Source organism: Sphaerodactylus townsendi, linkage group LG03, assembly GCF_021028975.2.
Source record: "Sphaerodactylus townsendi isolate TG3544 linkage group LG03, MPM_Stown_v2.3, whole genome shotgun sequence".
Taxonomy (NCBI): Eukaryota; Metazoa; Chordata; class Lepidosauria; order Squamata; family Sphaerodactylidae; genus Sphaerodactylus; species Sphaerodactylus townsendi.
The window spans coordinates 72,614,674-72,631,693 of NC_059427.1; the positions used below are offsets into that span (position 1 = coordinate 72,614,674).

At 57.5% G+C, this 17,020-nt stretch overlaps 1 protein-coding gene across 3 annotated transcripts in view; it reads left to right on the forward strand.

Annotated features, from left to right (window-relative positions):
- The first annotated feature begins 11,605 nt into the window (after window positions 1-11,605).
- The window catches only part of GRK6 (G protein-coupled receptor kinase 6), a 31,364-nt gene continuing 25,949 nt past the window's right edge, over window positions 11,606-17,020 (forward strand). For 2 of the 3 annotated variants that reach the window (XM_048490614.1, XM_048490616.1), the window contains exon 1: window positions 11,606-11,809. In XM_048490614.1, coding sequence (XP_048346571.1) covers window positions 11,758-11,809 — 52 coding nt within the window. In that variant the 5' untranslated portion in view covers window positions 11,606-11,757. Of the gene's footprint in view, window positions 11,810-15,372; window positions 15,429-17,020 lie in introns of those variants that run through there. The other variant, XM_048490615.1, reaches the window with a different exon arrangement.

The window sequence follows — 17,020 nt, forward strand, 5'->3', positions numbered from 1 at the left end:
GTGGGGGGGGGGGGGGGTGGGGGGGGGGGGGGGTGGGGGGGGGGGGGGGTGGGGGGGGGGGGGGGTGGGGGGGGGGGGGGGTGGGGGGGGGGGGGGGTGGGGGGGGGGGGGGGTGGGGGGGGGGGGGGGTGGGGGGGGGGGGGGGTGGGGGGGGGGGGGGGTGGGGGGGGGGGGGGGTGGGGGGGGGGGGGGGTGGGGGGGGGGGGGGGTGGGGGGGGGGGGGGGTGGGGGGGGGGGGGGGTGGGGGGGGGGGGGGGTGGGGGGGGGGGGGGGTGGGGGGGGGGGGGGGTGGGGGGGGGGGGGGGTGGGGGGGGGGGGGGGTGGGGGGGGGGGGGGGTGGGGGGGGGGGGGGGTGGGGGGGGGGGGGGGTGGGGGGGGGGGGGGGTGGGGGGGGGGGGGGGTGGGGGGGGGGGGGGGTGGGGGGGGGGGGGGGTGGGGGGGGGGGGGGGTGGGGGGGGGGGGGGGTGGGGGGGGGGGGGGGTGGGGGGGGGGGGGGGTGGGGGGGGGGGGGGGTGGGGGGGGGGGGGGGTGGGGGGGGGGGGGGGTGGGGGGGGGGGGGGGTGGGGGGGGGGGGGGGTGGGGGGGGGGGGGGGTGGGGGGGGGGGGGGGTGGGGGGGGGGGGGGGTGGGGGGGGGGGGGGGTGGGGGGGGGGGGGGGTGGGGGGGGGGGGGGGTGGGGGGGGGGGGGGGTGGGGGGGGGGGGGGGTGGGGGGGGGGGGGGGTGGGGGGGGGGGGGGGTGGGGGGGGGGGGGGGTGGGGGGGGGGGGGGGTGGGGGGGGGGGGGGGTGGGGGGGGGGGGGGGTGGGGGGGGGGGGGGGTGGGGGGGGGGGGGGGTGGGGGGGGGGGGGGGTGGGGGGGGGGGGGGGTGGGGGGGGGGGGGGGTGGGGGGGGGGGGGGGTGGGGGGGGGGGGGGGTGGGGGGGGGGGGGGGTGGGGGGGGGGGGGGGTGGGGGGGGGGGGGGGTGGGGGGGGGGGGGGGTGGGGGGGGGGGGGGGTGGGGGGGGGGGGGGGTGGGGGGGGGGGGGGGTGGGGGGGGGGGGGGGTGGGGGGGGGGGGGGGTGGGGGGGGGGGGGGGTGGGGGGGGGGGGGGGTGGGGGGGGGGGGGGGTGGGGGGGGGGGGGGGTGGGGGGGGGGGGGGGTGGGGGGGGGGGGGGGTGGGGGGGGGGGGGGGTGGGGGGGGGGGGGGGTGGGGGGGGGGGGGGGTGGGGGGGGGGGGGGGTGGGGGGGGGGGGGGGTGGGGGGGGGGGGGGGTGGGGGGGGGGGGGGGTGGGGGGGGGGGGGGGTGGGGGGGGGGGGGGGTGGGGGGGGGGGGGGGTGGGGGGGGGGGGGGGTGGGGGGGGGGGGGGGTGGGGGGGGGGGGGGGTGGGGGGGGGGGGGGGTGGGGGGGGGGGGGGGTGGGGGGGGGGGGGGGTGGGGGGGGGGGGGGGTGGGGGGGGGGGGGGGTGGGGGGGGGGGGGGGTGGGGGGGGGGGGGGGTGGGGGGGGGGGGGGGTGGGGGGGGGGGGGGGTGGGGGGGGGGGGGGGTGGGGGGGGGGGGGGGTGGGGGGGGGGGGGGGTGGGGGGGGGGGGGGGTGGGGGGGGGGGGGGGTGGGGGGGGGGGGGGGTGGGGGGGGGGGGGGGTGGGGGGGGGGGGGGGTGGGGGGGGGGGGGGGTGGGGGGGGGGGGGGGTGGGGGGGGGGGGGGGTGGGGGGGGGGGGGGGTGGGGGGGGGGGGGGGTGGGGGGGGGGGGGGGTGGGGGGGGGGGGGGGTGGGGGGGGGGGGGGGTGGGGGGGGGGGGGGGTGGGGGGGGGGGGGGGTGGGGGGGGGGGGGGGTGGGGGGGGGGGGGGGTGGGGGGGGGGGGGGGTGGGGGGGGGGGGGGGTGGGGGGGGGGGGGGGTGGGGGGGGGGGGGGGTGGGGGGGGGGGGGGGTGGGGGGGGGGGGGGGTGGGGGGGGGGGGGGGTGGGGGGGGGGGGGGGTGGGGGGGGGGGGGGGTGGGGGGGGGGGGGGGTGGGGGGGGGGGGGGGTGGGGGGGGGGGGGGGTGGGGGGGGGGGGGGGTGGGGGGGGGGGGGGGTGGGGGGGGGGGGGGGTGGGGGGGGGGGGGGGTGGGGGGGGGGGGGGGTGGGGGGGGGGGGGGGTGGGGGGGGGGGGGGGTGGGGGGGGGGGGGGGTGGGGGGGGGGGGGGGTGGGGGGGGGGGGGGGTGGGGGGGGGGGGGGGTGGGGGGGGGGGGGGGTGGGGGGGGGGGGGGGTGGGGGGGGGGGGGGGTGGGGGGGGGGGGGGGTGGGGGGGGGGGGGGGTGGGGGGGGGGGGGGGTGGGGGGGGGGGGGGGTGGGGGGGGGGGGGGGTGGGGGGGGGGGGGGGTGGGGGGGGGGGGGGGTGGGGGGGGGGGGGGGTGGGGGGGGGGGGGGGTGGGGGGGGGGGGGGGTGGGGGGGGGGGGGGGTGGGGGGGGGGGGGGGTGGGGGGGGGGGGGGGTGGGGGGGGGGGGGGGTGGGGGGGGGGGGGGGTGGGGGGGGGGGGGGGTGGGGGGGGGGGGGGGTGGGGGGGGGGGGGGGTGGGGGGGGGGGGGGGTGGGGGGGGGGGGGGGTGGGGGGGGGGGGGGGTGGGGGGGGGGGGGGGTGGGGGGGGGGGGGGGTGGGGGGGGGGGGGGGTGGGGGGGGGGGGGGGTGGGGGGGGGGGGGGGTGGGGGGGGGGGGGGGTGGGGGGGGGGGGGGGTGGGGGGGGGGGGGGGTGGGGGGGGGGGGGGGTGGGGGGGGGGGGGGGTGGGGGGGGGGGGGGGTGGGGGGGGGGGGGGGTGGGGGGGGGGGGGGGTGGGGGGGGGGGGGGGTGGGGGGGGGGGGGGGTGGGGGGGGGGGGGGGTGGGGGGGGGGGGGGGTGGGGGGGGGGGGGGGTGGGGGGGGGGGGGGGTGGGGGGGGGGGGGGGTGGGGGGGGGGGGGGGTGGGGGGGGGGGGGGGTGGGGGGGGGGGGGGGTGGGGGGGGGGGGGGGTGGGGGGGGGGGGGGGTGGGGGGGGGGGGGGGTGGGGGGGGGGGGGGGTGGGGGGGGGGGGGGGTGGGGGGGGGGGGGGGTGGGGGGGGGGGGGGGTGGGGGGGGGGGGGGGTGGGGGGGGGGGGGGGTGGGGGGGGGGGGGGGTGGGGGGGGGGGGGGGTGGGGGGGGGGGGGGGTGGGGGGGGGGGGGGGTGGGGGGGGGGGGGGGTGGGGGGGGGGGGGGGTGGGGGGGGGGGGGGGTGGGGGGGGGGGGGGGTGGGGGGGGGGGGGGGTGGGGGGGGGGGGGGGTGGGGGGGGGGGGGGGTGGGGGGGGGGGGGGGTGGGGGGGGGGGGGGGTGGGGGGGGGGGGGGGTGGGGGGGGGGGGGGGTGGGGGGGGGGGGGGGTGGGGGGGGGGGGGGGTGGGGGGGGGGGGGGGTGGGGGGGGGGGGGGGTGGGGGGGGGGGGGGGTGGGGGGGGGGGGGGGTGGGGGGGGGGGGGGGTGGGGGGGGGGGGGGGTGGGGGGGGGGGGGGGTGGGGGGGGGGGGGGGTGGGGGGGGGGGGGGGTGGGGGGGGGGGGGGGTGGGGGGGGGGGGGGGTGGGGGGGGGGGGGGGTGGGGGGGGGGGGGGGTGGGGGGGGGGGGGGGTGGGGGGGGGGGGGGGTGGGGGGGGGGGGGGGTGGGGGGGGGGGGGGGTGGGGGGGGGGGGGGGTGGGGGGGGGGGGGGGTGGGGGGGGGGGGGGGTGGGGGGGGGGGGGGGTGGGGGGGGGGGGGGGTGGGGGGGGGGGGGGGTGGGGGGGGGGGGGGGTGGGGGGGGGGGGGGGTGGGGGGGGGGGGGGGTGGGGGGGGGGGGGGGTGGGGGGGGGGGGGGGTGGGGGGGGGGGGGGGTGGGGGGGGGGGGGGGTGGGGGGGGGGGGGGGTGGGGGGGGGGGGGGGTGGGGGGGGGGGGGGGTGGGGGGGGGGGGGGGTGGGGGGGGGGGGGGGTGGGGGGGGGGGGGGGTGGGGGGGGGGGGGGGTGGGGGGGGGGGGGGGTGGGGGGGGGGGGGGGTGGGGGGGGGGGGGGGTGGGGGGGGGGGGGGGTGGGGGGGGGGGGGGGTGGGGGGGGGGGGGGGTGGGGGGGGGGGGGGGTGGGGGGGGGGGGGGGTGGGGGGGGGGGGGGGTGGGGGGGGGGGGGGGTGGGGGGGGGGGGGGGTGGGGGGGGGGGGGGGTGGGGGGGGGGGGGGGTGGGGGGGGGGGGGGGTGGGGGGGGGGGGGGGTGGGGGGGGGGGGGGGTGGGGGGGGGGGGGGGTGGGGGGGGGGGGGGGTGGGGGGGGGGGGGGGTGGGGGGGGGGGGGGGTGGGGGGGGGGGGGGGTGGGGGGGGGGGGGGGTGGGGGGGGGGGGGGGTGGGGGGGGGGGGGGGTGGGGGGGGGGGGGGGTGGGGGGGGGGGGGGGTGGGGGGGGGGGGGGGTGGGGGGGGGGGGGGGTGGGGGGGGGGGGGGGTGGGGGGGGGGGGGGGTGGGGGGGGGGGGGGGTGGGGGGGGGGGGGGGTGGGGGGGGGGGGGGGTGGGGGGGGGGGGGGGTGGGGGGGGGGGGGGGTGGGGGGGGGGGGGGGTGGGGGGGGGGGGGGGTGGGGGGGGGGGGGGGTGGGGGGGGGGGGGGGTGGGGGGGGGGGGGGGTGGGGGGGGGGGGGGGTGGGGGGGGAAATATCACATGGCCCACTGGAATGTAAGTCATACCTATGCTATTAATCTTGCTTTAATTGCACAAGCTAGAGGTGGGAGCAAGATAGTGATATGCTGCATCATACAACTGCCATATATCATGTGCTTTTGTTGAGCTGAGCCTGGCCTTTTCTTTCTCCATTTCCCTCTTGGAATGACAGTTATATGACCCAGCTTGGCCATATTTTCTATTATTATTACATGCACCACCACTTATCTTCTTCCCTCTTGCTAGCTCCTCTGGGAAACAGTCATTTCTCTAAAGAGAAACCCTTGTCTAAAATAGGAACACTTCCTACTCTTCCCCTTCTAGAAAGAGTTTGATAGGACAGCAAATAATGCTGAGCTCATTGTATTCAACTGCTAACAGCTGTAACACGTGGGAACTAAGCATGGGCCAGGCAAGAGGAGTTGGAAGCAGCTATAGTTATTTTTCATGCTTTTTTCCCATTTCTTTTTTCCTTGCTTTCCTGCAGTGCCCCCTGCTGTTCAGCTGTGCTGTTATTTTGGTTTCATTGCAGTCCTTGGCAAGTTTCATTCCGGCACTGTTTCAGACCAGCTCATTCATGTTAAGGCAAAGAAATCCTGAAAGGAGGTTGCTTTTCTTGTAAGAATACATAATCTGAACCTCTGTAAGACCATTATTTAAAAAGCTATTTGCTTGATCCCTTAATGAACTGGGGAACTATAAGCCATTCTTCAAATGTCACTACACTAATTCTTCTGAGACTTTTGGCAGTTTTCAGTACCATCAACCATGTTCTCCAGAAGCATCTGTGCAGACTGGAAATAAAAGTGCCGACCAACAATGCTGCAAGACTAATCCACATGCAAATGACCTTTTAGATCTCATAATATTTACAGGAACCCCCTGGATGATATTATCTAGAGATTTGTGGTGAGACAACTTCAATATGCTGCTCATAGCCTATTACAATCTAGGTATGGTAATCAGTTCCATGAATGGAGAATGATATTCTAAGGCGCTTTGAGTCCCAATTGGGAAGAAAAGCTGGATCAGTGTTAACAAACATACAGTCCAATCAAATGCATCCCACAGAGCCAAACTGGATTTACTCCTAATCAAGTATGCATTGAATTTCAGTCTTAAATTCAACCTGGAATAGACAGGTTAAATTGCTTGTAAGAGGTCTAGCTGACCTTGGAATAGATCTATCCGTTTTGAGTGGAATCACAGCTTCCCCTTACACAGTTTATGGGTGTTTCTGCACCTAGTATTTCTCCAGGATATCCCACGGCAATCCCATCTCCTTCTTGAGTGCCCAATCTATGATAGCAGTAGCTGATAACTTACTTATTGTGAAGGGATATGTTACAACAGCAATGGATGAAACAGAGTGCCAATGAATTGTAGCAGAGTGCCAGGTTAGAACCGTGGAAGACCGGAGTTTGAGCCTATGCTATGAAAGCTGGCTGGGTGACCTTGGGCCCTCACTATGGTTGCCTGCTTCCAGCTGGTGACTGAGATTTCCTGCTATTACAAATGATCTCCAGGCAACAGAGATCAATTCCCCTGGAGAAAATGGTTGCTTAACTGGAGGGAGGATTCTATGGCATTATACAACCTTGAAGCTCTCCTCTTCCCCAAACCCTTCTCTCCTCAGGGTTCACCCTCAAAATCTCCAGGTATTTCTCAATCCAAAACTGGCAACCCTACACCTCACTTTCAGCATAACCTTCCTCATAGGGTTGTTGTTATGAGAAAATGGAGAATGATATTCTAAGGCAGTGGTTCTCAACCTTCCTAATGCCATGACCCTTTAATACAGTTCCTCATGTTGTGGTGACCCCCAACCCTAACATTTATCCATTTTACAGATGGAGAACACTGATACAGAGAGTCTTAGGCGACCCCTGTGAAAGGGTCATGCGACCCCCAAAGGGGTCACGACTTACAGGTTGAGAACCGCTGTTCTAAGGTGCTTTGAGTCTCAATTGGGAAGAAAAGCAGGATAAATAAATAATTGCAAATAGCTCATGGACATGCACACACACACATAACTCCAGGATCATCAGGATCCTAGAACTTTTTAATGCGACTGGATTATCTTTGATCATCCCTCCTTCTGGTATATGCTGCCATTTCCTGACTGACTGAACCAAGGGATTTTGGAAGGATGAAGAGTACTGCCTGCACTGTGGTGGCCAGCCACTCGGGGCTCTGATGGGCAGGGCAGCCAGAAGCAGTCAGGGGCTGTCTTGCATGGGGGCCCAGCCAAGCACCCATAGAGCCCAGAAGCAGAGAGGTAAATGTCCAGGAGACTAGCTGGCTGACAATGGCACCCCACAACCCCTTAAAGGGACCAAGTCCCCTCAGAGGTCCCTGGATGCCTGTCAGTGTTGGCATGGGCCCCAGCATACCCCTCCCCACCACACACAAACACCCTAAGAGGGCCCTGTGCAAATTGAGAATGAAGTGGTAGGGGAGCAAATCTAGAGCAGGAGGTACCCTGCCACCCAGTGTGCCTTTTGGGATCCTGCACCTGCATGCACCCTTGAAGAGAAATAAACCACCAGCCTTTGGGAAGAGTAGTGGTGTGACCCCCAGTCACTGGGGATTAGAACCATCCTCCACATGCCACTCCCCCCACCCTTCTTCCCATGCTCTGTCCCACACTGCACCCAGGTCACTCTGTGAGAGTCTTCATTTGCAAAGAGAACTTTCTGCATACACACAACCCAATCAATGATCCTTTTGTCATCAGTACAGCCTGGCTGTAGATGACTATTGGGACTCACAAAAGGCCGAAAGAGGATCTTTCCAAGGTTCCCTCCAGAGTGTTGTGTTCTACCTTTTATTTTTGTTTTGTTCCCCTGAAAAGGGCGACAGTGACTTAAGAGCTAGGAATTCCCACATCATGTTAGCAGCAAATATTCTGCTTCATAAGGACATGAATTTGTTTCTGCTAGCTAAGGGCAGGCACCACGGCAGCAGGCCGGCTCCTGGGCCCCACTGTAGCTCCCTGCCCCACCCCATAAGAACATAAGAACAAGCCAGCTGGATCAGACCAAAGTCCATCTAGTCCAGCTCTCTGCTACTCGCAGTGGCCCACCAGGTGCCTTTGGGAGCTCACATGTAGGCCCCCCCACCCCGGTCTTCCTGAAGGCCGACTTCTGCCCTCTCCAGGGCCTGCAGGATGGCTGGTGGGGGGGGGGGGGCAAAGCAGGTATTGTCCCCAGGCGCCATTTCCCCAATACCTCCAAGGGTTCTGAAATGGAAGAGGTCAGCCACAGAAAGTGTGGACTTTGTTACCCTGTTGGCATTTGTGCAAAGTGCTCACCTAATAGTGCTAAGTGACTTCTCTGTGCTTTTGTTGCTACCAAGGTGCCTTACTGCTTTCTCCAAGTCCACATGGCATGACCTTTTACATACATATAATTAGTAATGTACATTAGAGGAGCTCATTCTATTTTCTCATACAATATTAAATTTCTTTCTCTTCTCATTACATCCCATTTTCTACCATCAAAGAGAAAGGTAGTTCCCCTGTGCAAGCACTAGGTCATTACTAACCCATGGGTGATGTCACATCATGACATTTAAAGGGCAGACTATGTTTACAGGGTGGTTTGCCATACTAAACAATCAATTACTATTCCATGTATTAATTCAAACTCTATACAGTATGTCCTTCCATACCCTCCCCCCAAAATTTCTAGTACATTGGGGGGAAAGGTAGTGAGAACTTTTCTTTCTGGAATCCAGCTTACTATGTGGAAGGATTTTGGGGAGTATGAAGGTTTCAGTCATGTTGCACCATGACCTGAAGTCAAAAATGGTACCTATTTCTATAAATTTGTCTCTACCTACACTATAGCTAGAAGAGGCTTACAATATAAAATAACCATAAAACTACAAAAAGGTATAATTACATCATCATAAGCAACAAAGATTTATTTATTATTGACATCATTTATAGCCTGCCTTTCTCTTTGGGGCTCAAGGTAGATTGCACAGAATAAAGCAATACAATGAACAAGATGGGACATCCAATTAACAGTGCAATAGGATTTAACTTGTAGACATCTGGAACCAACCAGAAATCTGAAACAGAGGTGAAGCAAAGTATAAGTATTAACATCATGCACAAAGCAATGCAAAAATTGCACAGCAAGAACCTATTTATAGCAATGGATGTTACAATTATACACAATGGTGATTACAACTATACACAGTGGTAAAATCCACATTTCTATACGCCAAGCTTCTTTCTGTGTCATTTTGTTACAATTCAGCTCTATTTCAGGTGTTAAAAGCCCTTTTGAAAATAGTTATCCCTTCCCCGTCGCAATTTTGGCATTTCGTGGGTCGACATAAGAAATTAAATGGGAAATTGGTGGGAGTTTTGCAAAAGTATGTATAGCATTGTAGAATACCAGCATATTTTGCCTTTTAATACCATAAATATACACAATTTCTTTTTAAAGTTAAAAGAAAAAAATTCAGACTTATTCTCTGGTACGAAGGGAGGGCCAAATTTTTTAATGTGGATTTCCTGATCATGGGTGCCATGCCCCTAACCCCAGCAGCAGCGTAGCCACCAGGGGGCGAGGGTGTGCGCAATGCACCTGGCACACCCCTGAAGGGGGCGCCAAAACCTCAAAAATACATTTTAAAAAATATTTTAGTGTTTTTACTTTGTTGGCCTGCAGGGGGTGCAATTTTTAGACTAGCGGCACCAACATTTCAGGTGACACTCCTGATGCTATCAGCCAGGTTTGGTGAAGTTTGACTCAGGGGGACCAAAGTTATGGACTCCCAAAAGGGGTGCCCCCATTCCCCATTGTTTCCAATGGGAGCTAGTAGTAGATGGGGCTTCCCTTTGAGGGTCCATAACTTTGGACCCCCTGTACCAAACTTCACTAAACCTGGGTGGTATCATCAGGATAGTCTCCTGAAAGAAGCCTGAAATTTTGGTACTGCTAACTTAAACATTGCTCCCATGATAGGAACACTCAAATTTTCCAGTTTCTGGTCCCTTCTGGTCCCTTCTGAGTGGATTTAAAGGGAGAATCTGGGCTCCCTAGATTAAAAAAAAATTGAAAGTATTGTCGAAGGCATTCACAGATGGATTCAACTGGTTGTTGTGGGTGTTCTGGCCGTGTGTCGGTGGTCTGGTAGATCTTGTTCCTAATGTTTCGCCTGCATCTGTGGCTGGCATCACAGAGAGGAGTCTGTAACAAGAGGAGTCTGGACACAGTGTATAACAGTGTGTCACGCAGCCTGGAAAACATACAACAACCAACATTGAAAGTGATGCTGTTTGTGGGGTGGGTAGGGAATCTACCCTCAAACAGCATCATTTTCAATGTAGTTTAAACTAGGGAGCCCAGATTCTCTCTTTAAAGTGGATTTAAAAGGAGAATCTGGGCTCTCTAGTCTAAACAACATAGGAGCAGCAGTGGCGTAGGAGGTTAAGAGCTCGTGTATCTAATCTGGAGGAACTGGGTTTGATTCCCCACTCTGCCGCCTGAGCTGTGGAGGCTTATCTGGGGAATTCAGATTAGCCTGTACACTCCCACACATGCAAGCTGGTTGACCTTGGGCTAGTCACAGCTTCTTGGAAGTCTCTCAGCCCCACCTACCTCACAGGGTGTTTGTTGTGAGGGGGGAAGGGCAAGGAGATTGTAAGCCCCTTTGCAGGAGAAAGGGGAGATATAAATCCTCTCCTCAAAAGTGATGCTGTTTCAGGGTGGATTCTTCCACACACACAAACCCCAAACAGCATCACTTTCAATGTTGTTTCAACTAGGGAGCCCAGATTTGTGAGTTGGGGCATGTGTTCAGATTTGTGAGTTGGGGCATGCTCTATAATGTGATGGTGACTTTGAGATGATATGGTGCAAAAATTGTTCTTTGGTCATAGTGGGGGGGGAGGCCGTCCACACTGGGGGGGGGGGCACAAAATTCAGATTTTGCACCGGGCTCCATTTCCCCTAATTACACCTCTGAACCCCAGCGATGTGAAAGGGGTAACTGTAATTCACTTTTGCATGGTTTGGGGAATGGCAAGAGAGTTGGAGCCTTTCTGACCTCATCAGGCAGGCCATTCCATAAGGTGAGGGCCACAGGAGAGAAGGTGCATGAACGGGAACTGACGATTTTGCCCATTAGCAGAGTGGCACATGAAAAAGGTCTGGGAAGTTGGCCAGGCTGGCCTCTCTCAATCAAACTACCAGAACAGCATAGAATCTAAAATGAAGCACTCTGTTGTTCGAGATTCACTGAAATACAGCCCTGAACCCCAAACAAAGCTTTACAACTGTAGAAATTAATCCAGCCTGGAAGTGGGAACTCTTATCTGTGGCAGAGATGCGCAAGACAACCCTATGAACAGGATGTAGTAGTTGATACATCAAAGACGCGCCGTTGCAAGAGCAGCAGGATGATCTACTCTGTTAAAATGGTCACGCCTAAGTTATAATGCAGGCTAGTTTGGAGTGGAAGAAAAGGACGCTTTCCGTAAAAGTCTGTCAGATTCAGACATCAGTTCTAACTTGCCACACTGAATGACACTTTCACATTCGAGTCAATCTGCCTGCGCGGACCCCCAGGTCTCCCTGAAAAACAACCCCCCAGAACTCCAAGCCCAGCTCCAACCTCCCAAAGAAGCCCTGATAAAGTCACGTGTGCGAATCTTGTCTCATGCCGTCCAAAACAGCCAATCACTTCTGCTATCATCACCAACTAAGAACTTCTCGTCCAATCGTATTCTAGCGCAAAGGCGGGGCGCAGAGGGTGGGGCGAGGTCGCCGCTCCAACCTAGCCAATCCTTTATCACCAGCGACCCGATTGGTAGGACCGCTCTTGGCAATCCTCCTCTCTCCCGACCAATCAGCAGGTGCAAGGGTTATCTGAATTCCTTCCCGGCCCCCTCCTACTCCCTCTTTCTCTTGTGACGGCCAATGAGAAACGAAGGGCCCGAGGTGGGTGGGGTAGCTTGGCGGGCCGATAGGACGGTGCGCGCGCGGGGATTGGCGGAGGCGCCCGGGCGGCTGCGGAGACTGAGGTAGCGGAGCAGACCAGGCGGAGGTGGGCTGCAGGGAGCGCGGTGGCAGCAGCCGGAGCAGGAGTGGAGCGGCGCCCCGGGCGGGCTCATGGAGCTCGAGAATATCGTGGCCAACACGGTGCTGCTGAAGGCGCGCGAGGGTGAGGGCATGCCCCGTGCTGCGGCGGAGGAACCAGGCCGGGCGTGAGCGGACAGGGAAGGGAACCAGCCAACCAGTGCCGTTCAGCACTGTCCGGCTGAGATCCTGCACGGCCCTTGGCTTTGCATTGCAAAGCGCTGCAAGGAGAGGGGAAAGCAGCCGCGGCGGTGTTCAGCTTGGGGCGGGTTGCGGTCATTGCCTCTGGGATACTGTGTGGTCTGGAGCTGCAGTTGCCGAAACATGCGAGTGAGCGGGGGCCGTTGTGATGTGGCCCACATGCTGCCCTGGGTGGTTTCCTGGGGTGGAAACGGCAAAGGGCCTGAGTCACAGGCTTGCAAGCCCATGACTGGCTGCTGTGTGTGAAAGGCCTGATAAAGGAGCTGTCCATAAAGATGTGGAAGCCAGCCTGGGAATATCTGACAGACATAAACAGGCAGGGGTTTCTGGCAGAACAGTGCTGCTGGTGGTGCCGTGACTGTTTCTTGAAAATCCCTCTCCAGTCGTTCTTGGCCTCTAGTGTGGATTCATTGACCCGTCTAAGGTGGGATTTTAATCAGTTATAAGGGTGAGGTCTCACCTCTCCACCCTAAAAATGATTCCTCACAGCATATTTATAACGAGTTGCAATTTGTTATAAATATGCTGGCGGAACCCACTTAACAGGAGCTGAAAACTGCAATAATTTTCTTCAAAGGATTGTGTGTGCATACTAGTGACATGAGAGTTCTGCTTCGATGCTAGAGCATCAGCTTTGCTTATGAGAAGTCTCAGTTTCATTCCCGGACATTTTTATTTTAAGGACCACAAATAGCAGGTATTTATCTAGACGCTACTCAGAGTAGGCCACTAAAGCTAGACAGACCAGCAGACTGATATGACATCTTTGTATGACATTATACTGGATATACTAGACTCCGTAACTACTGTAGGTGGAACATCAGAGATGAATTACATTGTATGGATTTTTCTGTAAAAACAATATATGCTTGCTATTCTATGGCCTTGGCCTGCTACCAAAACCAATCTAAAGTGTGAGGCTTTTGGACACAAGCCTCACACTCTGTGCATGATATTGCACTTGTTTGCTGCATTAAAACTAGGTGCTGAAAGGTTTTGCAGCCCCTTTGCCATACTTCTTCATTTGACAAAGCTCTTAGTTGGGCAGAATGAAAAAGGGCATGGTTGGCATTTTTGTGCATGCATGAATTCTTACATTTTAGTGGCATCATTGGTGAAATTAGAACCTCTTTTTTGGATCATCAGAGAGAAAAAATGAATGACGAACAAAACAATGCCTCTAATTGCTGAATGGTATCGTTTTGTAGAGGTGCCATCCTAGAGTAGAGGTGCAAATCAGCTGTGCTATTTCCTGTCTGCTGTCTGTTGCATCTGTTCTTTCTTTAAGTGCTTAAGAAGAACTGAGAAAGTTGACACACTTTGGCCATTATTGCAAAAAGCCTTTATATCTGTTATTGCAAACCTCTCTATCTCTTACGTTCATTGACTTCTGAAATTTATTGGAAGAAATTCAGTTCTCTGCAGTAGTATTGTCAAAGGCTTTCATGGCTGGATTCAGCTGGTTGTTGTGGGTTTTCCGGGCTGTGTGACTGTGGTCTGGTAGATCTTGTTCCTAACATTTTGTCTGCATCTGTGGCTGGCATCTTCAGAGGTGTATCACAAAGGGAAGTCTGTTACACAGTGTGAAACAGACTTCCCCTGTGTTACACCTCTGAAGATGCCATCCACAGATGCAGGCGAAATGTTAGGAACAAGATCTACCAGACCACAGTCACATAGCCCGGAAAACCCACAACAACCCATCTCTTCAGCAGGTTTTTGACGAGACCATACTTTCTTTTTAAAAATTCAGATTATTTGCCAAAGAAAGCACAATTCTAAATAAGCAATATGTATCAAATATATGTGTGTGTAATTTGCTTATTTTGGTTGTGTTATTGTCTTTCTGAGAATCCTAAAAAAGGCAAGGGATTGCAGAATGCTGAAGTTATCCTCTTCCCCAATGTCTCCTGACTCATAGAAGTCCTCTCCCCTCTAGCTCCATCCAGGTATTTCCTCAGCAATTCTCGTATATCACTGAAAGCCAGGATGCTCAGCATGCTGGATTCTACACCTTGTACCAAACTGTATGCAGCAAAAAAGCTGTATGCATTTAGCCTTGGCTTTGGATTTACTTCTGCTAGGATAATGACTTTGCATTAAAGGATGTGTGCAAAGTATTTCCTTTCTGAGACTCTTGCTGGCTGAAAAGAAGATGCCCTTTGGGCTCTGTGTGTTTGTAGCATAGTTTTTAAGTAAGCACAGGCTGTGTGGCTGAATTGGTTACTTTGGGTGTCCCAGAGTGACAGTATAAGAGTATATGTTGCTTGCCATCCTTGTTTATTTAGCTGTAAAGCCTATCCTCTTAAAAGCCCTTTCCTTTTTTTCAGACAAAATGCATGAATTATGTAGAATGGAAACAGCTTTCCAAACTTAAGTTCGTTTTTTTAAATTTAGAAACTGTACAAATGATAATTTAGTACTACAAGTGATAATTTAGTGCTAACCAGAGGAGAGTTTTTAAGGCATTGCCCACTCTCTACTAAGTTACTTGTGTTTCTTTCATCCAGAGGAATGAGTAGTTCTTGATAATTCAGTAACTTTCTGGGAAAACAAAAGCTATATTTTTGAAGTTAGGAATTAATCTATTTTTTTTTGCTCAATACTTTTGACAGAATTGCCACAGTTACATCCTCAAGAACTAAATTCAAAAGACCGAAAGTTCTTATTTAAACAAAGCTTAAATAATCTTGACCAAAGCAATAACTTTGTTCTGTGAGTTAATTAACTAATGAAAGTGGGGGAAAGGAATTGATAAGCTATGATGGGCCCCATAATGTGTGATGAAGGTATGGACAGAAGAATATTTCAGGCAGTCAAGGACTCTTACCTATGGGACAACAGGTTTCTTGATGGAAGATGGAATTCATCATTGATAAACAAGGCTGTAACAGTGAAATAAGGTTTTTGTTAAATTATGTGAAATTGTAGCTTAGGAGTTCCCTGTATAAATTATCAACTTTGAAAGGAATACCAGGCAACCAGTTCTTTAGATCAGAGAGGTATTCTGGCAGGACAACAGACTTCTTCTGATTCTTAACTGTCCAGATGGAACTGAGTTCACTTTAAATGTTGTCCATTAAATATCCTTCAGTAGAATTGTCAATGTGCTTGAGGACCACCAGACACTTATATGTTGCGCTTGAGCTCAAACATCATGGAAATACTGGCTTTAAATAAATAAAATTTGAAGACACAAACTAGGTGGATCCCTTGAGTTTGAGGAAGCATGTCTGACACATATTCAGGTATTATGAGCATGTACTAGAAATGCCTATACTATGTTTTGTGTTGAAATGGGTGTGCATGCTTGTTACAGAAGTTTTCCCTGTGGTTTTCGTGCTGTTTCTTACATGAGCTTTTTATCTAGGAAGGAAATCAGCCACACTTGAAGCAGCTCTAAGTACTGAACAAGTTGCCCAACCCTTTTCTACAAATGGTTGCTTTGTATGAGTCCACGTAAAAGGAATAGCATGTCATGCCACAGACTCTTCCTTCTCCAGGTACTCTTAGCTCAGGCCTATACTGCAGCTGAAGGGAGTTCTGCTACTTAGTAAGGCAACCATATTCTATTAATCAGGACTGAGCCAGTGGATTGTGTCTACTTCACAGCTTTTTCACATCTTGCATTACAATGGCAGAAGTACAAGGATGTAGCTCACAAAATTGTGCAGGTGACAATAATGGGAAGCTGAGTTGTCCACTTAGAATTCTGTAAGGCAAACAAATTCTGAATTTTTTTTTCAATTAAGCAATTTGTATATTAGTTATTCTATGAGATTCTGCTTCTGCTAGTTGAAGATGATGTTGGGTTTTGAGAAACTCACCTATTTGGATAGTTTAAATGGTTTTTCATCTCAGATGCCAGTCTTCACCACCAAGAGTTAATGAACCTTTTTATGCTACATTTATAGAAGGATGTGGTCAGCTTTTACTCAGTGCAAAGAAAGGTACAGGAGAGCATTTTGCCTCCTGCCCTTCTTAAGTGCTTCTGCTTAGTGGCCATGTTCAGCTGATATAAGATATTTTGGCATGATAGCTGAGCTGCCTTTCTTCTTCCCCCTTCGTTGGATTTCTTTTAGGATGAGGAGAAACTGTATCATTGGCTGTGGTCTTAATGAGTGACCAGTTTGTGAGGCCATGTCACTGAAACCACTTTAAACTGCGGACCTGTCTTCTCTTTCATCAATTGCTTCCTCTCTTTGTAAAGCTGCAGTTCTAGGGTAATGAGCAAGTATTGTGCAGCTGACTGCTCAGTGCCTTGATTCACTTCCTTCCTATGTTTTTACAGTCAGTCGCATGGCACAAGTATCGGCTAGTTTTAGGCAATGCTGCTTTTAAAAAATGGACAAATTTATATATTATGTTAATATGTTCTCTTTGTCCCCCATTCACCCACCCACACTCAAGGTGCCGATGTTAAATCAGTAACACTTGCCACGATCCTTCTTTGCCTTCAGTCTTAAGACATTTGCCTAGCCTCAGTGCTCCATTTTAGTCAAATAATAGGTTCTCTGAAGCTTGACCTCCTTATTTTCTTGGGGTACTGTTCATTTCCTGTTGTAAAGACTAGTGGATTTTTATTTTAAAACTGCATTGTAAACCATGTGTGCAAATAACTTTTTTTGTGCCAGAACCTTTAAAAAATAGGACTAATTGCCACACTAGTCTTGTTGGCCTTATCAAAGACTATCCTAAACTGGAGAGGTTCCTCATAATGTGTAGTACCTAGTAGGTCAAATAGGATTATTATCTTTTGTGCACTGGGCATCTGGTTATTTTCTCCTGCCCCTGCCCTGATTTGTACATCAAGGGCTTCTGATGGTAACAGGAAACCTTTCTGATGGGGTATATTTTAATCACATTGATTGTTTGCTAAGGTTCTTTCTTTAAAAAGGTGTGCTTGCATCTTTTTCTTAATAGACAGACCAATTTGTCTCCAGTTCGTGAATGAGTATGTGACTTGAAAACCTGATTGTTAGCTTTGGATGTGGGAAACCCATTCAAATTACTTCTTAGTCATAAAACTCAATAGGTGGTCTTAGGTCTGCTTGTATCTTAGTCAACTCTCTTTGCTGAAAGTATAAAATGAGAT